Source organism: Vulpes vulpes, chromosome 14 (genome assembly GCF_048418805.1).
Source record: "Vulpes vulpes isolate BD-2025 chromosome 14, VulVul3, whole genome shotgun sequence".
In the NCBI taxonomy this organism is placed as follows: Eukaryota; Metazoa; Chordata; class Mammalia; order Carnivora; family Canidae; genus Vulpes; species Vulpes vulpes.
The window spans coordinates 45,374,143-45,395,785 of NC_132793.1; the positions used below are offsets into that span (position 1 = coordinate 45,374,143).

Below are 21,643 nucleotides of genomic sequence, written 5' to 3' on the forward strand. Positions count from 1 at the left end.
AGAGAAAGAGAAAGAGAAAGAGAAAGAACGAGCAAGAGTTGGGAATTCAAGTTGGGAAAAACTGACATCTTAACAATGTTGAGACTTTCTATGCCTGAACATGGAGTATCTCTTCATTTATTTTAGTTCTTTGATTTCTTTAATCAGTTTTGTAGTTTTCTTCTTGGAGTTCTTCTTCTACATATATACTGTTAGATTTATTCTTAAGTACTTCTCTCTTTTTTTGGTGCTAACGTAAATAGAGTGTGTTTTTAATTTCAAATTTAAATTGCTCATAAGAAAGCAATGGACTTCAAATAATTTTTTTACATTCAATTTAATTAACTTATTCTGTATTATTAGTTTCAGAAGTAGAAGTCATTGATTCATCAGTTGCATACAACACCCAGTGCTCATTACTTCAAGTGCCCTTTTTAGTGTCCATCACCCAGTTAACCCCCACCCACTTCCCCTCCAGCAACCCTTAGCTTGTTCTTATAGTTAGGAGTCTCTTATGGTTTGCTTCCCTCTGTTTTAATATTATTTTATTTTTCCTTCCCTTCCCCTAGGAGGAGTGAAATCATGGTATTTGTCTTTCTCTGACTGACTTATTTTGGTTAGCATAATACCTTCTAGTTCCATCCACATTGTCCACATAGTTCCATCCACATTGCAATCATAATGCCTATGGTATCATCAACTCTGTTCCAGGCAGCGTTATAACAGCTTTGTAATAACCCATTTATTCCTGTTATCATCACCATTTTACAGAGAAGGAAACAAACAGAGGTTATGTTCTGTCACACTGCAGCTCAGTGAACTTTGAACTCAGCTGCCTACGTCCATAGTCTGCAGTCCTAACTGGTACCCTGGACTGTTTCCCAGTAATCCTCTCCTGCTTAAATAACTGGAGTGTCATCAAGGATAATATTTCATAAGGTTGAATAAAAAAGTTCAGGGAGCAAATTTTTTTTTAAAGATTTTATTTATTTATTCATGAGAGAGAGAGGTAGAGACACAGGCAGAGAGAGACGCAGGCTCCATGTGGGGAGCCCGACGTGGGACCCGATCCCGAGACTCCAGGATCGTGCCCTGGAACAAAGGCAGGCGCCAAACCGCTGAGCCACACAGAGATCCCCTCAGGGAGCAAATTAAATTCTTTAATTAGAAAAAGAAAACTAAGCCATGGCAATTTGACCTTTTACTCTGTCCATACTGATTTTTGTGCCTTCCAGTCTCAAATAAGCTAATGAAATGCTGTGCCCTTCTTCATACTTGAACAAAGTACTTGCAGAGTTGCTGTGTTCTTCCCCACCCCACCTCCCCCACCCCTGCCCCAGAGTAGGACTGAAAGCAAAATGTAATGCTCCATTTTAGGTTAAGTAACATGAAAGCTTTAGTTTCTCAAGGTCGCAAAGATGTGATCACATGGATTGAATATCATCCAATGATATTAATTTAGCCCCTCTTCAAAGTTAGACACAGGAAGGAAGTTCTTGTATCGGAGAAAGATTTGCTACTGGAAATCACATTGTCAGGAATCAGATGTTATAATTGTTCCTTTAGAATTTACCCTCAATTCACTTTAAGAGGAGCTGGAAACATATTGCTTCAGACGTAATGATGCCTTCAGATACCTGTTCTCACTTTTTTTTTTTCCTCACTACTGTCATTTGTTTTTCTTGGACATGACCTCTCACCCTCAGTGCAGGTGGCCCCCTGAGCTATTTCTTGCCACCCCCACAGATTCTGGCCTTTGTTCCCAAAGTAAGGTTGTGCTTTATACTTCTGGAAAAATAACCCCGTGCCAGCAGGTGGGGCCATCGGTGTATCTTCTTCATGTTATACTTGACACATCATTCCCCAGTTTTGCCTTTTCTTCTTCAGTTTTGCAAAAGGCAAATTTCTCTTGTTTCAGCTAACTTATTTGATCTGAAAAATCTGAGACTTTCCTTATCTCTACTTTGGTTAAAACTTAAAAAGTCCAGAATCAGGTTTCCAAGATGGCAGTAGTTCTGAGACATGATCATTAGCAAAATGGACAGTAATCACAATCATTGTTACCTGGTGTCTGTGCAAGAGATTTAAAAAACAAGCAAACAAACAAAAAAAAAACCCCACAGCTCTGTTGACCATTTTGCACCTGATTCCTCAGCTTTTGCAAGCCATCCCACCCTAGCTGCTGGCCTGGGTCGGAAGAGGTGAGTGACCTGTAGCAAAGACAGGCTTGCAGAATAATACTGAGAAGCCCTTGTGAAGGTTACAGCCTGAAGGACTTCTTTAAACATTTTTTGCAAGACGCATCTACCAGTGAATATTCCATCAATTTTTGTTTGATTACTTATTCCATTTCTTAAATGCTCATGTATATATTTATGTTTTCATTCATCTCAAGTCAATTTGCAAATGTATACTATACTAGAAATAGATCCATTTTCTAAGTTCTCAAATGTGTGGGTCTATTTTATATTTTAGAATTTCTACCATGTCAATAATTATGCTCCTTTTCTCATTCATAAGTTTATGTCTGCCCTATTTTTTTTTAAATCAGTCAACCCTGCATGAGATTTGTCTATTTTATTAATTTCTTCAAATCAGATTTGATCCCACCTATTGCTTTTTAAAAATCTTATTAATTTCTATTATTATCTTCATTATTCCTTTATTTCTTTCCTTGGAATTTATTATGTGGTTCTTTTTCTAAGGCTTTAAGCTTCCGCCTAAGTACTGCTTAACTTGTATCCCACTGGTTTTGACAAGTAACACTATCAATGTCATTCAGTTTTAAATATTTTAATGTAATTATCTAAATGTTTCTAAATAAGTATTAAACTTTCTTCTTTAACATAGGCATTATTGAGAAGTGATTTTTTTTTAAGTTCTTAAACATTGGGGGAAAGAAGCATTATCTTTTTATTTTAGAGATCCAGTTTTATCACATTCTTGGCAGAGAATGTGCTCTGAACAGCATCTGCTCTTTGGCCTTTGTTGATTGGCCATAGTAATGGTCAGTTTTTATAAACACTTCTGTGTGCTTGTAAAGAATGTCTATCCAATTCTTTGTGAGGTGTAGAGTTCTGTATGTTTCCATTAGCTCAAACTTATTAATTACATAGTTCTAATCTGTGTGTTCACTAATTTTTGATCTATGAGTTTCTGACCTTTAAAAATCTATTGTTAACCTATTTTTACATTCTTCCTGGATAATATAAGTACCTTAAACACTGTACCCCCATTTACTCCCTGTGTGTCTATTTTCTTTTGTTTCTTTTGGTTTTTAATCACTGTCTTATTTTTCTCAAATCTCTAGTAATTTTTAATGGCTAGCATTAATTTTTATGGAAGCATTTTCAGAGTGATTTCAGACCTAGGAAGTTCTCTGAAGAAGATTTACCTATGCTTCTGGCAGGTGTCTGGAGCAGAAGCAATCTTGGATTCTTTCATCCAGGTATGAGGATTTTGATGGCTTGGAACCAGACTTTGGTCCCTTTGATTACCAAACTATTCTGTTTCACCCTTATCTGCAAAAAGTAGCCCTTTAAGGTTCCAGTTCAAAGTGTGGATGACTTATTAGGGTTCCCTTCTTTAGTAGACCTGAACATCAGTTTTTATTCTCCTAACTCTGTGAAGTTGTCTGAGCTCTGCTTAGCTTCTCAGGCTCTCAGCCCCCTCTTCTGGAATTGGCACATGCTCTTCAAAGAAAAGTGGCCCCACATATTAGGTTCATTTCTTTGAATTTCCTTTTTCTATATTTTGATCTTGTAATTCTTCATTACCTCTCTAATGCTATCAAAGAGATTTTTCAAATATGTTTTTGTTCTTAGTGCAAGGCTTCACGTTCATTACCTAGGATGCCATTAGGAGAAGCTGAAATCCTTGTCATATGCACTTTTAAAAATAAATTTTAGGGATCCCTGGGTGGCGCAGTGGTTTAGCGCCTACCTTTGGCCCAGGGCGCGATCCTGGAGACCCGGGATCGAATCCCACATTGGGCTCCCGGTGCATGGAGCCTGCTTCTCCCTCTGCCTATGTCTCTGCCTCTCTCTCTCTCTCTCTCTCTTGTGTGTGTGACTATCATAAATAAAAATTTTAAAAAAATAATAAATTTTATGATTGAAGTATAGCATAACGCAGGAACAAATCATCATGATACACTGTTTGATTAATTATCACAGAGTGGACATCCCTAATAGCCCTGTTCTATCAAGAAGTGGTATCAGCACTGGAAGCTTGCCCTGTGTGCCCTCTCCCTTCTCCTTCATCATCACTTTGACTCACTGCTGCTTCCTTTCTGAAGACCAAGGAAACCAGATATCACTGGGCCCCTTTTGGTTTTTTTCTTTTTAAGATATTTATTTATTTGACAGTGAGAGAGAGAAAACACAAGCAGGGGGAGTGGGAAAGACAAGGGGAGAAGCAGGCCCCTTGCTGAGTAGGGAGCTCGATGCAGAGCTCGATCTGAACTGAAGGCAGACACTTAACCCAACTGAGCCACCCAGGCACCCCATCATTGGGTCCCTTTTAATTATAAAATGCATAGTTTTGGTCAAGCCTTCCTAATTTGGTTTGCCTTTTCCCCTTTAAATCTGTTACTTGGAAGGTTTTCTTCCCTTCCATTTTATCTTTCTTCCCTGTATGAGTCCTCTCAAGTCTTCTAACAATTTGTCTTTTTAGAATGCACACAGTACTTTCTTGTTTTCCTGTATGCGGTTACTAGAGAGGCTTCTAAATTCATGACTGTCTTTTGACGTGTAGAATATGCTATTTCAGAATGTTGTTCTGTTTTATACCCATTTACAAAAAAAATCATCCAGAATATGAACCTGTTTCTTTACTTTTATTTCTCCTGTCAGGCAAATGCTCTCTCTAGTCCCCTTTCTTTAACTACAGATGATCACAAGAAATAAATCAGGAATGCACTTATTTGGTTTAGAGTTTTCTCTTGCTCTCTGCCTGCTGTAGACATGTTTGAAATCACAGAAGGCATGACAGAGCCATGACCTCTTGTGGTTATGATCTTGGATCTCCTTTTGGCTGGTATTACAATTGACTAACTGAACTTGACTTCTAGTTCTCACCACCTTTATCAGATTAGTGTTCTTCAGCTCCAGCATCTCATACAGTGGCTGCCACATGTTGGCATTTGATACTTAATTAGTTAAAGGCAATGTGACATGGTGGTTCTAGAAGTCAAGATGCAGGGACATCATGAGATGAAACAAATGGCCAACTTGTTTTTCTTTTTTTAAAATTAATTAATTTTTTGTTTTGTTTTGTTTTTGTTTTAAGTTAGAAACGAACTTGTCTTCTGTCTTTCTTACTTCTGATTCTTGGCAATTTGATAAATTCATTTCCTAGCATCAAAGAGTCAGAATCATGACAAAGGGGACATTTTGTTTTACTTAACATTTTTCATTGAAAAGTGTTGGATTAAAAAAAAAAGTGTGGGATATGATGCACTCACTGTAAGTATAGTTTGTACTTAACATCAGTATATAAGGTCACTGCAGAGCCCCAGAATTCTGGGAGTTCAACAAGGAAATCATCATCCAAATGGGTACGACCAGAAGTTTTTCTAAAAAATGGGATACTTTTCAGAAAAAAGATATGGGTATACCTCATTTTATTGTGCTTCACTTTATGGCACTTCTGCATTTTTTACAAATTGAAAGATTAAGACTGCAGTGGGAAGTACCTACAGATGTGGAAACAGCAAGAGAACTAGAATTAGAAGTGGGGCCTGGAGATGGGGCTGACTTGCTGCCATCTCATGAGAAAACTTGAACGGATGAGAAGTTGCTTCTTATAGATGAGCAAGAGTAGTTTCTTGAGATGGAATCTGCCCCTGGTGAAGATGCTGTGAAGGTTGCTGAAATGACAACAGAGGATTTGGAATAGTACATAAACTTAGTTGATAAAGCAGTGACAGGCTTGAGAAGATTGACTCCAGATATGAGATAGGTTCTCCTGTGGGTGAAATGCTATCAAACAGCATTGCCTACTACAGAGAAATTTTTCATGAAAGGAGAGTCAATTAACACATCAAACTTCATTGTTTTATTTTAAGAAATTGCCACAGCCACCCAGCCTTCAGCAGCCACCACCCCAGTCAGTCAGCAGCCATCAACATAAAGGTGAGAACGTCCGCCAGCATAAAGATTATGATTCACTGAAAGCTCCAATGTTGGTTAGCAGTTTTTAGCCATATTTTTTAATTAAGTTATTTACATTGCCTTTTTAGACATAATGCTATTGCACACTTAATAGACTACAGTATAGTATAAAAATAACTTTTATACGTACTGGAAAATGAGAATATTCATTTGACTCACTTTATCCTGTTATTTGCTTTATTGCAATAGTCCCTTTGTTATGATGGCCCAGTACCGAACCCACAATATCTCTGAGGTTTGCCTGTAAACACGGCTGAAAAGTTATCATAAAGGAAAATCATAGACTAATCAGCTGTGGGAATCTCTCTGAAGCAAGCACATGTGAGCAGCTAGAACAGGGTCAGCCTCCAGCCCAGGAAGGGAAAGGCTCAAGGCAGAACCGGGTAGTTTGATTTCCAGTACAGATGTGGGGAGAGGCAGTGAGTCCAGGGGACAACAACTTGGGAGGTGTCCCTTGGAGTGGGACAGTGGTGTTTTATTACACTTCACCTGGCCTCCCTGAAATCCTTTATGTTTTGTTAGAGTGTGACTTAAGGTTGTTCTACGAATTTGATATGCTAATATTTATAATAATAGTGATAATTTCTATTATGTTTGAGTGCCATGCCAGCCTCTGTATAGACATTATGTCATTCATGACAGCAGTCCTATACAGTAGAGGTGCCATTACCTGCATTTTACTGATAAGGGGACCCAGAATCTCTGCAGGGACTGCGTTCCACGAGACGCCATCTCCTACACTCTGGAAGGGCAGGTGAGCCAGGCCGGCTTTCCTACTTTTATGGCTCCAGAGCTCCCTCTTCTGTGGTTCTCCCATAATGTTTCTAAGTGTGGCTTCTTACTTTCTTGGATCTCTTGCCTCTTTCCCCTATTCCACTTTAAGTGGAAAGATTCATTCTTTCTTATTGTCTCAGTTCAGCTCAATTTAGGACTTGCTTCCAGCATTTTCTTCTCAGGGCTGAACTCCGCTGAGAGGGCACTTAGACTAGTAAGGTCCTAGAGTCACAGGGCCTGCACTGCTGCTGCTGATCCTGCCCCCACGGCAGCCTTTGTGTTCTCATCCTTGAAATGGACCTGCAGACCCCCTTTCAGATAGGCTGCTGTCCTTCCAGTGAGAGAACCACCTGCCGATGTGGAGGTTCTCATGTTCTAGGGAACATCTTGTGTCCCTTCACTGTCCCCCCACTTGCTTCTGCAGTCGCAGATGTCATGGTTTGGATTGCTATCAGGAGTTAGTCACACTCCCTCATATTTTGTCATCTAATTTTATAATAGATATTTCCTGTGAGTGTTTGGTTTTTGCTCTCCTAATCATTCTCTTTCATTTTATAAAGGGAATTCTGAGAAGTTTTTTTAAAAGACCATGCTGGTACTATTTTCTTTTTACCATTTGATATATCAGTAAATTACAACAAATGGAGTGGTAAGATACCATGCTGCAGCTCTCTGGGAGCCAAACAAAAGATGGAGGGTGGGGGGGAAGAGGAGAGAAGGGAAGGAGAGAAGGGGAGGAGAGAAAGACAGATGAGGGAGGCTAGTGAGAGAATGTAGCAGACCTATACCTGTTCCAGGGAGGGAATAACAGTCAGGCCAAATCCTGCTAGGAATGTAGCAAAACTAGACCTCAGAGACTGAGGTCCTTTCCATTTCCTTGCCCTGTCACCCCCAGTGCTAGCCTCATCCTAAGGTCAGGAGCAAGTTGGCTGCAGCAGTGCTATTATGGACTGAATTGTGTCCCCTCAAAAGTCATGCCAAAGCCCTCACCCCCAATTTGATGATATTTAGAGACAGGATCTTTAGGAGGTGTTAGAGTTAGATGGAGTCATGAGGGTAGGGTCCTCATGATGGGAGTAGTGCCCTTATAAGAAGTGACATGAGAGAACTTCCTTTCTGTCTCTACCATGTGAGGACACAGTAGGAAGGCTTCTCTACAAGCCACGAAGAGGATCCTCACCAGGAACCAAGTCAAACAATATCTTGATCTTGGACTTCCTACCCTCCAGAGTTGTGAAGAATAAGTTATTTAAGCCACCTAGTCTGTGGTATTTTGTTGTAGAAGCCCAAGCTGATGAATACAAATAACGAAGAACCTCATCTCAACACCACAAAGATAGATAGCAAAGATAGAAAGACATTCACTCTTCTCGAGTCTCTTTATTAGGAGCAAGGAAACCCTTCAGTAAATAGACTTCCTCTAACATCTCATTGACTAAAATTCATTATATGCCCATTCCTAAACCAGTCATTAGTAAGGATTATTATAATGAGCTGAGATGGGGGGAAACCTTTACTGTAAGGGGCCAGATAATAAATATTTCAGGCTTTGCTTCTCCTCTTCCCATCCCCTTCTTCTTTCCCTCACCCTCCCTCTTTTTAAATCTTAGCTCAAGAGTTGTACAAAAGCAGGCTGTGGCTGGATTCCGTCACCCTTGGCTTAGAATAATTGTGATTTACTTCTGAATGAGGGTTACTTGAGGGGGAGGTTGATTCCTGAACAAAATTGTCTTTCTGTAAAAGGAAAGAAAGGATCTGGACATTGAATAGGCAACCACAGTGTTGCTACACTTGGTAAAAATAAGTTTGTGGATGCAGGAAATAGGCAAAGGAGCTGTGTCCAAGAGACAGAACTCAAATTTTTTATAATGAGTATTTTATAATTAGTAAAATAATTAAACTGAAGACAAGCCCCAAAATTATCTTTTGGAAAAATTCTAAAATTAGATTGTGTGAAGTTACACAATTCTATATTAGTAAAAGCCATTAGTAAATACTTTAAATATTTGAGTTTTATGGTATGTGAATTATATCACAGTGAAGCTGGTTTTTTCAAAATCTTCCAAATTCCAGAACAAAGACATGTCTTGCAGCTCTGTGGTGTTTGCCCTGTGGAGGCGAGGGCACGTTTGGTTGTATGGCTGGTTTTAGAGCTTTCACTGGTGGCCTTAGAAATCTTCCTATAGTGGGGATGCTTTTGATGACCACTTTTTGGACATATATATTAAATATCCTTCATGCCATAGAAGATATTTTATATTTTATAATCAAATGCTTAGCATGCTTGTAATAAATATAAAACTGATGCAGGGGCGCATGGGTGGTGCAGTTGGTTAAGCAACCGACCCTTGGTTTCGGCCTGGATCTTGATCTCAGGGTCCTGAGATGGAGCCCTGCACTCAGCACAGACTACTTGGGATTCTTTCCCTCTTCCTCTTTCTTCCCCTCTGCCCTTCACCCCAAATATAATCTTTAAAAAAATAAAACTGACGCAGAAGCAAGAAATTACTGAATATTTTTGTCCTTGCCTCTTTTAAACTTTATTTATTACTCTTTGTGTCCATTAGGACTCTTTCTGTTGTATTTACCCTATGTTAAACTCTTAAGTCAAAGAGAACTCTGCTGTTGTACAGCAAGAAGTCCAGTGGTAGATGGTCTGCAGGCTGGTTTCACCAGGGCACAGATGATGCCACTCCTCTCCTTTTCTTGGTTCAATTTCTCCTGGATTGGCTCAGTTTTCAGGCCCAGCATCCTGGTGGCCTTTGTCCTGGCATGCTGAGCAGAGTCTTTCATTGGCTCTGATCTCGTCATTGGCCCTTCCCCCCTCCACAGTCACTGTAGCAAGGGGAGAGCACCACTGGCTTGCACCTGGACCCCATGCTTCACCCTGAGCCCCATCCAAGTGGGTGGGCTAGGATGGGGGAGTGGTTGTTCATTAGAGCAAAATGGCAGTGTTACAGGCAGGCTGTTGGGTGGCAAATCTTCACACTTTCCTTCTCTCCATCCCTGACTTCATTTCTGCATTTGGTTGCCTATTTTATTCCTCCTCCTTCAGTGTCTTATGGCTCATCTTTCCTTTTATTCTCTTTAACTTATATTTTTTATGGGCTTCTGGAAAAACCAAATGCAGTTTAAGGTAGGATTTAAAAAAGAATATTGAGCCTGATAGCTGAGTGGGACAGCTTCCCTTCAGTGATGGCTTTTGTTAAGGAGTGTATGCGGACAAGTAGATGAGACAAGGAAAAAAACAAAAAGTTAAGCAAAAAGTGAGACTTTGATATGTTTGCTTGTACTCTTATACTTGATCTCACCATTTTGAGCCCTAGTTGGGAAACTGACACTATTGCCTTAACCCTACAGGAGAGATGCAAGGAGCAGTTCTGAATCCTCTTGTCTTTTGTGGCTTTCAACTAGTTGTCAAACTTTTTTTTTTTATTTTCCTTTTTCAGTGTAAATTTATTTTAATTTGTCCTTTTGATGGACAGGGTGTGTGTTTTAATCTGCTTAAAACAATTCTGTTTGGTTTTTTTATTCCAGTGACTCTCAGATATATTTCAGTAGAATTATTCTGCAGTTGAATAAAATGATCTTTTCCAAGTTGGTAGGAGAATGAATCTTTGTAATTTTGGGAACTTCCTCAAAATCATTTCACTAAAACTTTGGTACCAGCTACTGCCTGCCTGCTTGAAGATAAAATGCAGGCATGTGAGTAGCAGATGAATAATAATGAACCATGTGGGAACAGCTGATCTTGTTAGCTTTGACAGATTGTATTTTTAATCATGGGTCTATGTGCTCATGGTTTGATTTTGATATCGCATACACATTATTCATACGTGTATATGAATACATAACGTATGTGATGAAATGAAATACATCTGTATTTCATGCTGTTTTGCAAAAAAAAAAAAAAGTTCTGTGAATTCTGGTGTTCTATCACCTTAAACACTGGAAAGCACTACTTTCCAGGGCAATTGAATCCCTGAAAGAATTTCCGGGATGGAATCATGTGACTGATGATCCTTACTGATCAACTGTGTTATGTATTAAAAGGACATGCTCTGGACACAGTAGGTTTGGAACATTATTACATCTGTAATCATAAGCACATTTGGAATTGATTCCTACTGTTTTTGAAAAGTGCACTTAGCAGGAATCAGGGATGTGCTTGCCTGACCCCCCTGAACTCTGACACAGAGGAGACAGGCCTTTTCACCTGGTTGCCAGGCTCTACCCAGGAAGGCCAGCTCGCTTTCCCTGTTTTCTTGCATGCATCCTGCCTCTCCTCCACTGTTAACCCATTTATTCATTCATAAGGATGAGTCAGCATCTTCCACATTCTTGTTTCTCACTTCCTCTTTTGGTCTTTGGCTTCCTCTGAGCAGCTTCTTGTGAATGCACATTTGACTAGTAAATTGATTCAGCTTCTTCATTGTGCTACAGTAGTGACCCTGTGAAGGGCCAGCAGCACGCCAGCACAGTCTTTTCAGGACTCCTCCATTTAACTTTCACCATCCTTGCACAGTAGAAGTGTTAATCACAGTAGAAGTGTTAATAGCCAAGTCCTTAGTGGATCTTTGGTGGCAGGTGCCCTCCCTGGGGAGCTGCCACTCCCATGTCAGTCATTGTGGAGGTGGGCCCAGAACTTGGAATCAGAATCCAGAGAGGGAACTGGCCTGCTTCTCTGAGCTCCCCCTCAGTAGGGGTGACTGCACAGGACCCCATTCCTATTCGTCACTTACTGGCCTCCAAGGAGACTTAACTATGCCACGGAGGTGGAATATTAATTTATTACAGGGTTTGAACGTGGCAAGAGTCCTCCATAAGCCCATTTAACCACCCCATGGTGCCCTCTGATTTCCCTTCTCCCTGGATCCCCTTACATGCTATAACCCTTGCCAGCCCAATCTAAGGCTCCTTTCCTCCCTTTTAATTAATTAATTAATTAATTTATTTATTTATTTATTTATTTATGACTGTCACACACACACACAGAGAGAGAGAGAGAGAGAGAGGCAGAGACACAGGCAGAGGGAGAAGCAGGCTCCATGCACCGGGAGCCCGACATGGGATTCGATCCCGGGTCTCCAGGATCGCGCCCTGGGCCAAAGGCAGGTGCTAAACCGCTGCGCCACCCAGGGATCCCCCTTACCTCCCTTCTTATACACAGATGCACACACATATACCAAGACAGGCAGACATGTAACAGCTCAGCAAAAGTCTGATGCTTGGTTTTATGGTCCTCTATCAGTCATTAAGCCCCAATGAAGAGGGTTCTGCCCTGACAATATCAGATGCCCTTTTACCAAAAAGCACCCCTTTGAGTTTAATTATAGAACCGATTAGGGATCCCTGGGTGGCGCAGCGGTTTAGCAACTGCCTTTGGCCCAGGGCGCGATCCTGGAGACCCAGGATCGAATCCCACGTCGCGCTCCCGGTGCATGGAGCCTGCTTCTCCCTCTGCCTATGTCTCTGCCTCTCTCTCTCTCTCTCTCTGTGACTATCATAAATAAATAAAAAAATTAAAAAAAAATTATAGAACCGATTATGATGATGCCTAATAAGCAAATGTTTATTGTGTTCATAGTATTTTTCAAACTTTTCCAAAATGCAGGGCCTGATTGTATTCCACTTTTTTCTAAAGATTTTATTTATTTATTTATTTATTTATTTATTTATTTATTTATTTATTTGAGAGAGAGAGAGCACACAAGAAAGCACAAGTGGGAAGAGCAGCAGAGGGAGGGAGAAGCAGGCTCCCCACTAACCGGGGAACCTGATGTGGGGCTTGATCCCAGGACCCTGGGATCATGACATGAGCCAAAGACAGACATTAACCGACCGAGCCACCCAGGTACCCCGTGTATTCCATTTTTGAAAAGGCATAAAGTTGCATGATAATAAGATTTAGCCTCCATGATCTTTTCTGCAGCAGATATTCAAAGCCAGGTAGCTTTAGGGAACCAGTTCCATAAATCCACTGTGTGGACTCAGGACCCAAATGACAGCACCCTTCTGGTGACATGTCATTGGTGATTTTTTTTTTTTAAGATTTTTATTTATTCATGAGAATACACAGAGAGGAGAGAGAGAGAGAGAGAGAGAGAGAGAGGCAGAGACACAGGCAGAGGAAGAAGCAGGCTTCATGCAAGGAGCCCGACGTGGGACTCGATCCCGGGTCTCCAGGATCAGGCCCTGGGCCCAAGGCAACACCAAACCACTGAGCCACCCGGGCTGCCCTGTCATTGGTGATTTAAAAGAAACCTTAGGAGCAAGAGTAAATGTTGCGAGTCTGGTAAGGATTTTTATCAACCAGAGTGTTAAGTTTGGGATCCATAGATTAGCAAGGAGAAAATGGACTGGAACACTTATGCATTTCACAGAGGATATCTGCAGCCATAAGTACTGATTCTGGGCTACTTAAAACTCCTCCTAAGTTCAGGCTGCTTATCTCTCTTTAAGGGCAGAGAAAACACCCATTACAAATTCTCTCAGGCTGTCCAGTGCCTCATTAAGGAACTTGGGGGGGGGGGGGAGGTGGCATGAGAGAGGGAGTAGTTCTGCGAATTAAAGTGGAATAGAATGATGAGGTCTGTTTTGAGGCCAAAGTGGGGGAAAAGGCAAGGGTTTTGCTTGTGCGCCTCTGCTACAATACAGAGGACCTTAACACAGACGGACGGTACCCTACAAAATGTAGCCCATAATTCAAGCTGTCAGCTTAATCACACTGTTTCCAGGTAAAGAGAAGGAGCCCTTGTTTCCTGGGTAAAGAGAAGGAGCGTTGTTTGCTGACCCCTGGTCCTCAGCCTGCAGCGGACTGCCCCACTCTGTTGGCCTTTGTGTCACTGTCCCCTCCTTCCCTCCTTTTTGGCATTGTGCTCCCTTCAAGTGGCCCCCTGGAAGGGACCACCCAGGGTGCTGTACAATGCTCCCCACCCCCACCACCGCCCCCTCCCCGAGGTAGCCACCAAAACATAGGTTTTGTAAGACAGCCCGTTAAAAGAAAAATACTGTTTAACTATGTATGTGTTTGTCCTTTCTACAACTGTTTTGTGTGGCCAACAAAACCCCGTATACAGACTTCACTGTGGCCGCACATACAGCTGTTCCAGCCATCAGGTGTCAGGCTTGAGATAGTTGCTTCCAGTTTATTTTCCCAGGGTACTAATTCTTGATGCAGTTTATATTTACACATTTGGATTTATGGTCAGGATATTTGATATCAAAGCAAACAAATTGCACTGGCTTTATGAAACTCTTATCTGTAGTCTTTGGAGTTGGTGGCTTGGCATTGCTCTTGGATGAAATTTGTCTGTAATGCTACTTAACAAAAGCTAGCAGCCGGGGAATTCGGTTCTCAATAGCCATTTACACCTCTGTAAAAGGATTAGCTCTGGCCAATTGTTACACTGTTTAAATCTTAATTTGCATCTTTATGGAGGTAGAGATTCTAGAGACCTCTCTGGTTCTCTGTTGTATTTGTGTACCTATGGGTGGGAGGTCACTGGAGGTTTTCTCTTATTGGTGAAGGTGCTAAATTGCTTCAGGGTGACCAGTAAGCTACACAAATTGAATTAGCGTCCCGGGTTGGGTTTTGACTGACAACGGTCGGCTTTGATTCGTTAGTTATATTTTGTAGCAGTTGTGGTCTGAGTGTTTGGTACATGAATGCACACTCTGTTAGTTCTGTTCAAACTTAAGAATCCTTAAGGTCCTTAGGATTTGAAACATTCGTTGTAATCAGCAAATGCCCATGGGAATAAAGTGTAAAAAATCAGAACCCTAACTGGATAAAACGATGTTTATAAAAAGTAATCTTTTCTATCCAGACCATGTGTTCTTAGCCTTTCTTTAAAGATCAAAGCCTTGTTGCCTTTAGGAAGGAAGGTGGGTCAGACCAGTGAGGAGGAAGAAGCTGAGATACCCTGGCCAGTGTTGCTGTAGGCTCTGGGAATTGGAAACAAAAGCCGGTTGAGTTGCCTTTTTCCCACCTTTCTGTGTATGGGTTATTCCTAAATGACATGCCCCTAACCTTTGGACCACCTCTTCGAATGATGCCTTTTCATTGTTGCTCATTTTGAAATACAGATCTCCTTCCCCTAAAATTTTGTTCTGGAAGTGACCCGCTTGGGTGCTTTATGATCCTTTAGTTGCATTAAAAACACGGTACATATATATCATAAAACTTTTTTATTTTTTATTTTATTTTTTAAAACTTTTTAAAAGTAACGTTAGATTATATAAATGTTGCAAGCCAACTCATTGCCATTTACAGTCAGTGATTACCATACTTTTTTGTGTGTGTGATTACCATACTTGAGACTATTGTTCCCTACCTGAAATAAAACCTGAAAGTTGAGCCTGTAGTGCTGCAGCTGCAACACTTAAATTCTGTCCCCAAAAAAAGCTAACACCCACAGGAATGGGACTTTCTATATCCCTCAGACAGGATTTTAAAAAAAATTTTGTTTAGGTTTTTGTTTTGCCAAAAAGTAATTCTCAGTTTGCAATCCTGAAAGAAAAACCACAGCACCTTTTCTCTTTTCCTCATTTTTTTTCAGAAAAACTGTATATTAATTTGAGTGTTCCCATTCACCTGGAAAGGGTTGTTTTCTTTCAAATCATTTCCAAAATTCTACATGACTGAAAAATGAAAGTGAAGCTAAGAAGCAATTACTTTAAATTCGGCCCGCTCAAATTCTATGTATCGTATGCTATAACCCTGTTGGGTAAAATTAAATACACTTCTTTAAAGTTCCATCTGTGTTTCTAATGATTCTTTATCAACCAGCAGGTTTGTCCACTTGCTGGACTTAAGAGAATGGACTAGTGCCATGTGTTGATGCCAGGCCAGTCCACACATTCCTGTGGAAAGACTGGACCTGGCCTCATCAGACTGAGATCCCTCCAGTGAGGATTATTTTGGTTGGAATGCAAATGAAAGACATAAAAGAAGTTAAGATCTTAAATTCCAACATAGTCAGTCTTTCCATAACATATAGTCTTTAATCTTTAGCTCCATTGCTTTGAATTCTTGAATAGAGTCATTTGTAGCAAAGGGCTGATGGATATTTTGTTAAGGCCAGGTAAAGCTATTAGAAATGCTCAGCACAGACTAACTCTTCATTTAGCCAGAGAAGCTCCTGAGTTTATCGAAAGTAGACCTAAGCTCTCTGTGCAGAAGAATCCTTATGGCCCTCTGACTAATCACTTGTTGCTCGGCCCTACCTGGGCTGGTCTAACAACAACCATGTAAAAACATACTGTAGAAATAGATGGGACATGACTTTCTCTAATCTGAATTTAAATCTTGGCCTGTCATTCAGCACATAGTGTTGTTAAGGATGTCTTCAGTGTTGTGCTGAATGCTACGTGAAACTTAAAGTAAGATAAAAATTCTCAAGTCCAGCTGCTGATTCCAACAAGCTTTTGGTTTTGTAGAGCAGGCTAAGCAGACATGACATAACTAGAGGTCAGTTCCATACGATGAAGGATGCTGTCTATACAGTGAGTGCTAAAGGAAGTCAGGGATAAGAAAGAGCCCTGAACCGAGCTACTCAGAGAAGTGCCTAGACAAGTGTGAGATGAGCTAGTCTAAGGGAACCTGACATTTGGATTGAGCTGCTGGGAGATGAGCAAGGGTCATGTGACTGGACTATCTGATACCCTGAAACACTGACTCACCTTGCAGGAGGATGGGGGAGCTGCAGTTGGAGACAGCAAGGGGTGCCTTGTCTGTAGAAAATTTATAAACAATAACAAAAAACTGCTTTCTCTTACCACCATTCCTAAGAATGGCAAATATAAAATACTCCTCCCTGGAGGGAAGCTGTTCCCACTGCAACACCCCATACACACCCTGCCTTGGTATACCAGCATCCCAGAGTATCTGCTAACTTCTACTACTATACTGGCATTTTAGAGGAGGTGCACAAACGTCAGGCCATGGTCCTTGTTCTGGAAGTCAGACTAAAGGCGTTCTAAGCTGGAGATTCCACACTTGCAGATAGGCTGTCTGCCCAGCACTGTATTTAACCTTCTTTTGAATTAATTGTCACATTTGTAAATCTGGGAGATGTCATATAAACATAAACTTTGAATTTGTGAATCTCTGGCTTGTCCTGAACTCTTGGAGGATCAGCGTCACTGAGGCACCACAGTGGGAGCCGTGACTGATGAGCCCTTGGCTGGTAGCGCCCTTGGCTGGTAGCATGGCCCCAAGCCTTCCGATCCCCAGCTCGATCCCCAGCTCGTAGCCCCCACCATGGGCGCTCACGACCTCCACCTCCACCCCCACTGCTGCTCTCACACTTCTGTCTCTTCCCCTGCCAGCTGGAGCACAAGCTCCATCTCCTGGCTGGTTTGGGGCCTTAAGGTTTCTCCCTTCATCAATAGCATCAGCAGGGCCACCAGGCTGACCCTCTCTAAAACTGCTTTCAAGAAACCAACCAAAGCTCAGAAATCAGAAAGGTTTATTGCTATTTTCTCACCAGAGTTTTATATTGAATTTTATTTCCCATTATAGTTGCCCCTTGAACAGCAGGTTTGAACTGCATGGGTCCACTTATGTGTGGCTTTTTGTCAATAAATACACTATAGTAAATGTATTTTCTCTTCCTGATGAATTTCTTTTTTTTTTTTTTAAGATTTGTTTATTTATTCATGAGAGACACGGAGAGAGAGGCACACACAGGCAGATGGAGAAGCAGGCTCTCCATGGGAAGCTTGATGCAGGACTTGATCCCAGGACCTCGGGATCACGACCTGAGCCAAAGGCAGATGCTCAACCAGTGAGCCACCCAGGCATCCTTCCTTATGATTTCCTTACTGTCATGTTCTTTTCTCTAGCTTACTTTATTGTAAGAATACAATAGATTACACATATGCAAAATGTGTGTTAAGAAACTATATTATCAGTAAGGCTTTAGGTCAGCAGTAGGCTATTAGAAAGTAAGTTTGAGGACAGTCAAAAATTATGTATGGGGATACCTAGGTGGCTCAGTCAGTTAAGCATCTGACTCTTGGTTTCTGCTCAGGTCATAGTCTCAGGGTCGAGCCCTGCTTGGGGCTCTATGCTCAGTGTGGAGTCTGCCTGAGATTCTCTCTCCCTGCCTCCACCCCTCCCACTGGTGCGTTCTCTGTCTCTCTCTCTCTCCCCAACAAATACATCTTTAAAAATAAATAAATAAAATTTATGTATGGATATTTGACTGTATGGGCTGAGGGGGGTTGGTGCCTATAACCCCCGTGTTCTTCAGGAGTTACCTGTACTAATCCTGTCACCACCTGCACCAACCCTTGTCTGGCCAAACTTGTCTACTTGCTGATTTCCCACCCCTCTCACTTAGCATTTCCTGTCACCTTTGCTGTGCCACTCCGAAGCTGTCTAAATACTGGTAGAGGGTCCTCCTCACCATTCCTGATTGTCTGCCTACTGATTCTGAGCTCCCCTTTACATCTCTAAAATTGGCTCATCACTGGCAGACTTATCTTCCCCTTCTTAAGAGCAGGTGTTGGGCAGCCCAGGTGGCTCAGCAGTTTAACGCCACCTTTGGTCCAGGGCGTGATCCTGGAGACCTGGGATTGAGTCCCACATCAGGCTCCCTGCATGGAGCCTATTTTTCCCTCTGCTTCTCCCTTTGCCTCTGTGTGTGTGTGTGTGTGTGTGTGTGTGTGTGTCTCATGAGTAAATTAAAAAATAAAATCTTAAAAAAAAAGAGCAGGTGTTATAATGTGAATTGAGTGGTGGCAAGATAAAGCCTTTTAGGAAGAATTAGGATCTAGATTTTGCCCCCAAAAAAGTATTCATAGGTCCTGTCAGTGATATAGGCCAGGAGGCTGGAAGCTTTTTGGCAGCAGAGCTTCAGACTGAAGGTCTCAACCCAGAATCTGGCCCACAGGGACTAAGAATCCAAACTGAGTCTAGACAAGAGATCAGGACTTGGCAAGGAGCTGGGGCACTGACATTGTGTCCCAGAGCCCGGAATAGGTCCCAAATCCAGAGGGTCCATTATTATTTCCTGCCCAGAGTAAAAGCCTGCATCAGAGTAGAGAGAGCAGAGGAAGGAGGGAGGACTCTGCCTGCTGTTGTCTCTCACCCTCCCATAGGACAGAGCACATCTCCTTTATCCTTGTGCTGTCAGGCACATGGCTATCAAATGGATCCAGTAACTTAACCGACTATAGAAGTAATTACAAATTAGTAATATTTTGCTAATGTGTTGCTTTAGGAGTTGCTTCATTTTCATTTGGAGTATATATCGAACATTCTCAACTGTGATTATCTCCTTTGAAATAGAAATACGTTTTGTTTTTTATATCCTATCCAATAGCTTTTCAGGATCATGCTTTCCATCAAATAGACACTTTTTAAAAGGAAGTTACTAGCCAATCTCTTTGGAGGCTAATGGTGCAATGACAGACCTAACTAGAAACAGTGGCCAAATTGTCAAACTCTGCCAGTCCCCCCGGTAGACTGGAAGTAGATAATGAAGGCTCAAGCCCCCTTCCCACGCCTTCCTGTTCTTACTAAGAGTAAAGAAAATTTTATTGTAGTGGATCTGAATGGAGAAATCATAGTCATTTTTCTGCATTCGGAAATAGAGGACGTAACCTATACTTCAATCAGCAGTTTGCAATTTCTTAGCAGTGACAATTTAAGTAAATTTCCCACAAGTTGTGGAGCTCTAACTTTGTTATGATTGACAATATAAAATTAGCCTTTTCTGCTGTTAAGATTATCTAGCATTCCTATCAGTCAGCTGCAATGTGGAATGAGATTGCACAGCTGTAGATTAAGCAACATTGAAGTCTCCAAAGGGTTAACAGTTACTTCCTCTGATGGATTTAAAACTGCCACATACCCACAAACAAGTTTTTCAAACTGCCCCATTTTACATTTTTGTCGAGAGACAGTCTAGTTGCTGCATTTTTATGTCTAGATTATATTACAGATATATTTCAATAAACCACGAAGAACCGCCATAGATTCTAAAAGCGGGCTGTCTGTGCTTAAATAAACATCTCATGCAGCACCTGTTTTATTTTATAGGCTCTATAATCGCAGTGACATTCTGAAAGAAGACCTTGAAGCCTGCAGAGCAGCTGTCCTTCACCAGCTTCCGAGACTCTTACCTGAGGGTAGCAGCGATGAAAAACAAGTCAGGTATTAATCACTGCTGGGGTGGAATGACTGTTCTTGCTCCAAGATCCTTACAAATGTAAAGGATCACAGAGTTGCAGACTGCTAGCTCATATGGTTACCACTGGGGTAGATGCTTGCAGTTGTCAATTTAACTTTTTTACAAACTGTATCATTTACTTTTTTGTAAGAGTATTTGTTTCTGTTAATTGGATATATCCACTCAATTCCCTGCTCATAGCAGTGTTTTAAGGGCTTATTTGTGGAGTGTGAGTACAGGTAGCCTTTGTCTGGCATATTAGCATACTTTGAGAACAACCCAGTATATGATCCAGGGTAGCCATCGCCTAGAGAGATGCATTCCTCAGTATCCAAGGTCATGCTAGTGATACAGACCTCCAGTCTGTAGGTGTGGTCACTGGACCAGCAGCCTCAACAAGACCTGGGAACTTGTTAGAAATACGTGTTTTTGGGCCCCACCTCAGACCTACTGAATCAGGAATCTGGGGGTAGGGTGTGGCCATCTGGATTTTAATAAACCCTTAAGGGAACTCTGTTTCTTCAAGTTTGAGAGCCACTATTCCAAAGATGTGCCTTAAATGGCCACAAATCTGGGATAAGACAAGAGAGAGGGAGTTAATTAAATGTAGGGTAGTTGGCACATATGAACTATATATAACTCATATATTTTCCTAAGTCGCTCAGAAATCCATTCCATAGTCTCTACCCACCTTTTAGGCAAGCTGGGTTTCTTTTCATGACTCAGAAGTTCTGTGGCATTAGGCCACTTACTGAGTTCATAGAATCACAAATGTGTAATGTGTGTAATGGTTTGTCCAGTACTCTCATCTGGCAGGTGCCTAATTTATGTGGCATAAATGTTGCCAGTGTTCTTTGATTTGTATTTTGAGGATTGACTATGTTTCCTCTTATAAAAATATGTCCTACCATTTACTAGCAGAGAACAGATTATTACTCAGACCTGGTCAGCAGATGGGTGTCTGTGAAAGCCTTTCTGCAAGGACCTTCTGTGGCTGAGAGCTTGGGAGGGCCTCTTGGGGTCTGCTTATCTTACCTCCAACATCACCTTCTCTAACTTTAGTGCACCAAGTAGGCTGTTTTATGTTCACATCTTTCTTTAGAACAGAATTCAGACTGTCTAGCATGTATTGGATACCATCAAGGCATGAGAAAGGAGGATAATGGTCTCTAAAAGGGCCTTATCACAAGAAAACTTGGCCAATTGAATGTTTCCATTTCACAGACCACGATGAGCTTCACAAGTCCTGAGTGTATTTAATTTACCTTCTGTATCTCCACTAGTGATCCCCAAACTATAGGAAATGTTGGAAATGACCTTCCTAGTCAGTAGCTTTTCAGCCTAAAGCAGTAAAGGCAAGAAAATCCACTTCCATGTATTTATCATGTGAAATAAAAAACAGCAGTCTTAAAATACTCCTTTACAAGGTAGTGGAAGAAACTGCCTGGGAGGAATCTTCCTGAGCTCTATAGGTTGATTGGTGCTTATGTGGTGTAAGGCTCTTTGTCCCTCTTTTTCTTTCTCACTGCTTTTTAT

General features: G+C 41.3%; 1 protein-coding gene across 9 annotated transcripts in view; it reads left to right on the forward strand.

The window, feature by feature from the left end:
• KIZ (kizuna centrosomal protein) overlaps nt 1–21,643 on the forward strand; it is a 111,380-nt gene that overhangs the window by 44,708 nt on the left and 45,029 nt on the right. For all 9 annotated transcript variants that reach the window (XM_072736518.1, XM_072736520.1, XM_072736522.1 and 6 more), the window contains one exon: nt 19,978–20,091. In XM_072736518.1, coding sequence (XP_072592619.1) covers nt 19,978–20,091 — 114 coding nt within the window. The remainder of the gene's footprint in view (nt 1–19,977; nt 20,092–21,643) is intronic.